Genomic DNA, 8,011 nt, shown 5'->3' with positions numbered 1-8,011 from the left:
CTGTATTAGGGTTGGGCGAAATCGCATCGTGTGCAATTAATAGCCAGAAAATCTTTCTGTGGTTATTATTTGGCACTTGGCGATTCATACGATTATTGCCACACTCTTTTTCCCTCTTCTAATCTAAATAATTTATTTTCCTTGTCAAAGTCCTCACTCTGCCTCAGACTGTTTTTTCTTTGAGCTTCCCTCCTCTCGCTGCAAAGGTTCTGACTGCAGCTCGAGCCACAGCTCCACCTTAACCAGCTGTAGTGCCACTTTCAAATATCACCTCATCATTTTGACTCAAAGACACTAAAACTGACTGAACTCGACACTAAACATACTAAATAGACCCAAACTATAAAATCTGAACACACTAAATATCATAAATCTGTCAAATCTCATTGGTCACTCCCATTCTCATCGTCTGTCCATCACAGCCAAACTTCACTCAAGTCTTTTTATTTTCTTTTTCCTGTCGATTTTTTGGCACTTGTCAAAACATTTCAGGTTTCAGTCAGAAAGGAGTTTAGAGGTTGTGTGTTTGTTCGGCAGGGTGAGGGTGAGACCAGAGGGTGGATCAAGGTGTTTTTTTCCCCATGAATCTGACCATTTTTTGCTGCCTTCAAATATGACAAAAGTAAAATATATATATATAATAACTCTGATTTTAGTTGGTCTATCAACACAATATATATAGTGTATAGCTGGTGTGTGCCTTTGAAACAAATTTGAACAGATTTTTAGAGAGAGCGCATCTTTCCTACTAGAGCGATTTAAATCAGTTGTGTGACTAGGACATGCTGGAGTCCAGGGACTTCAGGGGATTAATCATCATATTAATCGTAATTGGCTAAATGCCAAAGAACACACCTGATGTGAATGATGATGAGTATAAAAAAGCATCTGACTGGATTTGAAGTGACTTATTTATAACAGCCTAACACAGAATAGGGTTGGATGATAAACAAAACTAAATAAATCACAATTAATTGTGACTATACTGACTTCATGTGTTTTCTYAAATCTCTGAAGCTAATTCCAGTAGCGGGGAAAGTCTGAGAAGTTTTGAAGGTGTTTCAGAGTGGGGCCTTCTTCAGGCCCAGCAGAAGATCAGGGAGCTGTCAGTCACCATCCGTATGAAAGAAGAACTCATCAAGGAGCTGGTCAAAACGGGTAGAAATGTTCACACACCTCCTTATCTGCACCAGCCTCGTGTTCTCCTCTGTTTGTCTGTCTGCTTATTTTTTTAAATGTTTTTAGGTAAGGAAGCTCAGGCCCTGAACAAGCAGTACAGCCATAAGATCTCAGCTCTGGAGAGTGAAGCTGTGCAGGCCCGGCAGGAGCTGCTGGAGGCTCAAAGGCAGCTGCAGGAGCTTGAGAAGCAGGAGAAAGAGATAAGCGGAACGGACAAGAGCAGAGCACAGGAATGTCGCAGGAAGATAGCTGCTGCTCAGAGCAAAGTTCAGGTTTGTTTGTCTTTATTCATCAAACTGCCACGGCTATTTATCAGAAATTACACAGAGTGATGTGGAGGTGTGTGGAGCACCCGAAAGACCCGCAGACCTGATGATGTAAATGACAAATGATTCATGGTCGACTATTAGGTGCTGAGTCAGCGTCAGAGGGACACAGCCCGTCTGGCCAACCTTCCTGTCCAGAGTGAGCGTCGTGTGTTGGAGCTGGAGAGAAGTGTTCAGTCCATGAAGCAGCAGCAGGAGCAGCTGCAACGACGCCTGCGTGAGGAGAGTCAGCAGAAACGACGTCTGGAGACAGAAATGCAACGAAGAACTCACAGAGTCAAGGTAACACTAACCCWCATCTGTGTGCTGTCATCATTTTCATTCTTTTTGCGTTTATACAACATTATCACAGTGTTTTTTAAYGAGTAGGCATTGAAAACAAACATTTTGGTTCAATTTTTGGGAAGAATCTGTATTTTTTAAATTTTTAAAGTGTTTTAATGTATGAATTCAGGAAAATGTATTCAGAACTAAATTAGATGACAGTTAAAGCAAGTTACACATTTATTAACTTGTGCTTGAGGCTTTCTTCTTCTCCTCTTAAAGCTGATTGTTTGTTACAGGAGCTTGAAATAAAGAACGAGCAGCAGCAGAAGATCCTCAGGATAAAAACTGAGGAGATTGCAGCCTTCCAGAGACAGAGACGCAGCGGCAGTAATGGATCTGTCATCTCTTTGGAAGAGCAGCAGGTGCCACAAGAATATTTAGATTTAAATGATGTTTGCCCCTAGTATGTTTACTCGTTTCCCAAACCTTGGTAGTATCCGTAAAGTTGAGAAGGTCTTTATAATTATAGCAGTAAAYTCTGAGTGTTTTTTTCTCTAATGTACTACCACAACAAGTTTCACTATTTTCTTGTTATATCATGTTGCGGCCGCGTGGAATAATTTCTCCGTCCCTCCCTCTTGCTGTACGTCGCTCATATCGTAGTTGTATTTTTCACACCAGAGTCAGAAGAGTATGGCAGGCCATTTTTGCATAAAATCAGCTTCACCACACTTGCATGAATTTGAAATTGTTTTATGACTAGACATGTTAGTTATTTTTAGTGAGAGCTATATAAGGTTTAACAAATTCTAACTAGAGAGCTGCATTTCCTGCGAAAATCCTAGTGTGGATGCTTCTTACTGAAAACTTAAGCTGAAAGCTGCAGAATATGATTTGAAAATATTTAATGACAAAATTCTATTGCAAGTTCAAGTTGAAAGAAACAATAAAATCCAAAAACAGTAAAAAGGAGTAAAATATTGATCAATATTGCAGAAAAAAGCTTAAAGCTAAACATTAAAATAGCTGAAAATAGCAGAAAGCAACTGCAAAAAGCATAAACAGCTCAAATTAGCCGAATGTGGCACAAAAACGCAGAAGAATAGCAGAAAGCTGCAGAATTTTACCTGAAATAGCAGAAAAAAAGCTAACATTAGCAAAAAGGTAGAAATCGGCACAAGGAACTTAAAAAGAGCAAAACCAGAAGAAAATGTGTAAGGTTCTGTAAAGATTCAGAAACATTTTGAAGAATTTTAAGGATGTTGAAAGAACTCTATTCATTTTCAATGGGAAAAAGTGGCCGAAAAAGTGAAATAGCTGAAAAAGTATAATTAGCTGAAATACAAAAAGTCATAGTCGGAATGTCCTAAATGAGCTGAACGTTTTGACATATGAATTGTTGAAATAGTAAAAAAAATTGAGTTAGATGCCGAAAAACGTACAGAAGAAAAAACTATCTCTGTAGTGTGAATTCTATGAAGCATTCACATTATTAAATTGCAGACTTTCTCATGCTTTGTAATTTTATTTAAAAAAGCTGCATACTCTTTTAATAAATACTATGTTTCTGCTGTCGTTCATCATTCTGTGTTCAAAAACACCTCCTTCTCCCCCAACCCTGTGCCCACACAAGAAAAATATTGTAGGGGAAGCACTAGTTGGTTGTGCTATTTTTGGGTGCTGGTTTTAAAACACAATCGTTTCAATATCCTGTTTTTAAACTGAGAAATGTTTTTGAGTAAATCTAATGTTACCGCAGCTCTTGAGCCCTAACATTACATCGTTTATTTTGTGTCCCTTCTCTGCGAGATTAGAAGATCGAGGAACAGAAGCGCTGGCTGGATGAGGAGATGGAGCGCGTCCTGGATCAGAGAAGAGGCCTGGAAGGTCTGGAAGGAGAACTGACTAAACGAGAGAAAATCCTGGCAAAGAAGGAAGCGTTGCTACAAGAACGCAGTGGGCTGGAGACAAAAAGACTCCTCTCCAGTCAGGTATTCACAAATACAGACCGCGGGAGGCTGCGGGAGCTGGGGCGGTTCTAGGGGTGAGGCCAAAAATGAAATGAAATCTGATTGGCCTCTTGAAGTGGCCCTGTCCTGCCACTCATCTTTCCGTTACCTGGGAGTGATGATAGTAGATGCAGTTCCATGTTCAAACACTAGTTGCGCTAATGAGTCACATAGTAAAGTCCAGAATGAATCAAAGGCTGTGTCCAAAACAACAGGCCGGGTCCTCCGGAGGACCCAGACTACCCGCTCGCGGCGGGCCGGGTCCTTGGTAGACCGGGAAGACCGGAAAAGAAGAGGCTGTGAATTTGGACGGTCTAGCCTCCCCTCCTTACCCTGGCGTACGTCATGTCACCTAGCAGCTGTGACGATGCTAAACAAGCAAACTTAAATCAAAATTAGAAAAATATCAATACATTAGCATTATTAATATCACAAAACTATAAAATTAACTTAAAGATTTCATTTGAAGAACTAATTGACCCGCTGTAGGTGCATGTTTATTTCGCGTTTTTTATGACGAAAAAATAATATTTAAAAACATGTCTATACAAATGATAAAAGTATTAGAATTACAACCGCTAATTTTTTTTAATTTTTATATCACCATATTTTTATTTAAAATCTATTCTTTTCTCTCGCTTCATCCGCCATTACTAGCATAAAAAAATCTCCGGTCGGGCCGCAATGCATTATTGGGATATGCTGGGCTGGGAAGGATCCATCAGACCTGTCCTTCGATTCGGGCCAAAGGAAGGACGTATTTGTCGGCCGCATCGGAGGAGTCTTCRGTTTTGGACGTACTTCGTCGCGGCGCTGCGGTATGCGGTATGCGAATTTGTCGGCGTATGCGGCCGACAAATTCGGCCTTCGGAGGACCCGGCCTGCCGTTTTGGACACAGCCAATCTTACAGAATTCTTCTTCTCTTCTTAAGAAAATTTGAACAATCCTGCCAAAAAAAAAAAGGTATTTCAACTGACAAATGCTGGCTTGATTTTCTCAAATGTTGTGTTTGAGAATATTTTATCTATGTAGAGTAAAATATATGAAAAACTGGTGAGGAGAATTTACTGTGCAAGCTTTTTTTGGCACCACTTTACAGTAAGGCTCCCCTTATAGATGGCTTATAAAGAGTGTATAGATAGGTTATTAATTCATCTGTAAACACTTTGTAATTATAAATAAATGTTTATTATGCAATAATTAAGGACGAGAAAGAGACAAAACTGTCCGGTTTCTTACCACATAATGAGACAAATCTGTTCATGTACATATTACATCTAAAGGTGCTTATTAAACATTTCAGACAAGGTTACTGCATTGTAAGTACAATAACTATAAGAAACATATATTTTAACATATTTATATTGTACTATATTACTGCATTTTTAATATCCACAACTGTTGTAGGGAGACTTAAAGTGTAAAACAGTACACTATTTGTTAATGCCAAATAAACATTTATAATGCCAAAAGTTAGTATTTAATGTGAAAAATCACCATTTTTAAAACTTAGTGTTGATTATCAATATTTGAAATTATTGATCAAACATGTAACTGTCAACAAGATGTATCAAAAAAAGTAAAAGGTCATGTTTATACCAAATAATCCCACTCCATCCAAAATAATGTACAGTTTTATACTTTACAAAAAGGATCCCTTTTATATTTGTGGATATTTATAATGCAGTAATACAATACAATATTATATATTAAAATATGAATTTCCTAATCATTATTGTGCTTACAAGGTAGTCTGAAATGTTTAATACACAAACAGATTTGGCTCAGTGTTTGGAAAGAAACCGGACAGTTTAGTCTCTTTTTTGTCCTTAATTAATGTATAATAAACACTTATTAATAAATTAATGAAGCGTTTACCAATGAATTAATAAGTTATCTATAAACTCTTTAAAGCCATCTATAAGGGGAGTCTTATTGTAAAGTGGTACCTTTTTACATAAAAAGGACATTACATTACAAGTGTTTGAACATGTATGACTGGTTAAATGTATACACCGTACCAAAACTGGGGATTTGTGTGAAAGACTTGGCCCCTCTATGAATATTGTGGCCCCTTGATGGACCCATACTCAGAAAAATCCTAGATCCTGCCACTGTGAGGGAGACTCATAAATGCTGAAGCTCTGTTCTGTTTTGTCCAGGCTCTGAGTAAAGATATGGTGACACTGACTGGGCGCATTGAGACACTGGAGCAAGAGCTAAGTGAGAGAAATGGTCTCCTTCGCAGCAGCAGCGCTCAGGACTCCCAACACATCCGGCAGGAGATCTCCAACCTGCGCCAGGAGAAAGATTCACTGCTTAAACAACGTGTTGAGCTGGATGATAAACTGCGGAAAGGAAACCTGCTCTCACCCGAGGTCAGACACCGCTTCAGAATTCAACTTCACCAGTATATTTTAGCTGTCTGCTCTTTTTAAACTGGGACTTGATAATGTCTGATCTGTTTCCTGTGATGTCATCAGGAGGAGCGGACTCTTTTCCAGCTGGACGAGGCCATCGAGGCTCTGGATGCAGCTATTGAATACAAAAATGAAGCCATCACCCAGAGGCAGAGGCAGCTCAGGGCCTCTGCCAGCATGCTCTCCCAGTGGGAAATGAACCTCATGGCCAAGCTCAGTTACCTGTCCGCCTCCGAGACCAGAGCTCTGCTCTGCAAGTACTTTGATAAGGTTTGTGTCACACTTTTTTCTGAACATGTTTTCATGCAGGGTGTTCCGAACAACTTCCTCGTTGGTGCTTTCTGCAGGTGGTCTCCTTGCGTGAGGAAGAGCGTAAGCTGCAGCTTGGACTGACTGAGCTGGAAATACAGCTGGATGACAAGCAAAAGCTGGTGCAGTGGTTGGAAAACGCCCTGGAACGCTCACAGCTCGACACAGATCGCCGGCTCACGCAGCAGCAGAGGGAACACGAGAGGAGCATGCAGCTGTTGTTGCAGCAGTGTCGAGGTGAGAATAAACAAGTTATTATCACAAACGGTTAAATAATCATAAAHAAACTGCTCCCAGATGTCATGTGGCTCTTTAATATTACAAGGTCTCAGGTGTGAATGAGGAGCAGGTGTGTTGAATTTGGTATTGGTCACTCTTTTAATGGCCACTGATAAAGACGTCCAGTGAACTCCATGACTAAGAGCGTTAAGGCAGTGCTGGAAAATAATGGTGGCCACACAAAATATTTGTTCACATTTTGGACATTTTCATTTAAGACTTTTGTTGCCAACAGTTYAGACATTAATGGCTGTGTGTGGATTTATTTTGAGGGGACAGCACATTTACAACATTATATAAGCTGTACACTGACTGCTTCATATTGTAGCAAAGTGTCATATCTTCAGTGTTGTYCCATGAAAAGTTATAATAAAATATTTWTAAAAATGTGAGGGGTKTACTCACTTTWGTGAGATACTATATGTGGCTGACTTTTATTTTATTAAAGTCCCTTTATTAGTAAAACATATTCTTCTGTTTGGTCTCATATTGCAACAGAACAAATGGATGAGGGCCTGGCAGGTCGGCAGCGGCAGTATGAGGGATGGATCCACAACCTCAGCAAGGAGCTGAACCACTACAAGGCAGCRAATCTGGAGCTCAGCAACAAACTGAGAGAGCTCTGTAGTCCAGTCAGTCAGCTTAAAGAGCATCCAAAAGGTAAAGAGTCTGAGCAGAAACTTCCTTTACATCTATGTCTGATAACAATGAATTAAAATAAACACATAGAGAGACATAAAACTGATTTTTCTGAGACAAATTTTATTGGCTGTGTTTCAACTCTGGGGTTGCAGCCTACGTAGGGCACATTTGTAGGCACTGCATCGTTGGCTGTCCCAGTTTGTAGGCACTTACTCATGCTGCTGACAAAACCACAAAAATTAAGCCYGTATCTAAGTATCCTACATGGCTGACGGTGTCCCAGGATTCATTGCACTGTCAGCAAACTAAACAGAAAAAACAGCTGAGTTGTGTTTTTCTTGTTTATTTACTTCAGAGTTTGGAAATCACAGACCCAATAATTAACTTTTTAAATGTAAGTTGGCAACTTAAGTGATGAAACCTTTGCTGCAATGAGATGTTAAATAAAATACAATTACCAATGCCACAGCTAAACGCAAATCATTAGCGTAATTTTTTTTTAAATTTATTTACATGTAACGTTTTTTTAAATAATGAATTTTGTGAAGTTATAAGTCCCATGAAAAGATGTATGAATAC

The 8,011-nt window shown here is 39.4% G+C and overlaps 1 protein-coding gene across 1 annotated transcript in view; it reads left to right on the top strand.

Moving 5' to 3' along the window:
• Window positions 1-1,017: 1,017 nt before the first annotated feature.
• The window catches only part of kif7 (kinesin family member 7), a gene marked incomplete at its 5' end in the record, with an annotated part of 13,240 nt that continues 6,246 nt past the window's right edge, over window positions 1,018-8,011 (top strand). The window contains 9 exon segments of the mRNA XM_014028078.1: window positions 1,018-1,158; window positions 1,246-1,451; window positions 1,590-1,787; window positions 2,069-2,194; window positions 3,587-3,763; window positions 5,945-6,160; window positions 6,266-6,472; window positions 6,550-6,748; window positions 7,289-7,450. Of these exon segments, the coding sequence (XP_013883532.1) occupies window positions 1,018-1,158; window positions 1,246-1,451; window positions 1,590-1,787; window positions 2,069-2,194; window positions 3,587-3,763; window positions 5,945-6,160; window positions 6,266-6,472; window positions 6,550-6,748; window positions 7,289-7,450 (1,632 nt within the window).

Source organism: Austrofundulus limnaeus, unplaced genomic scaffold (assembly GCF_001266775.1).
Source record: "Austrofundulus limnaeus strain Quisiro unplaced genomic scaffold, Austrofundulus_limnaeus-1.0 Scaffold5, whole genome shotgun sequence".
Classification (NCBI taxonomy): domain Eukaryota; kingdom Metazoa; phylum Chordata; class Actinopteri; order Cyprinodontiformes; family Rivulidae; genus Austrofundulus; species Austrofundulus limnaeus.
This window is presented reverse-complemented; position numbering and strand designations above follow the sequence as displayed.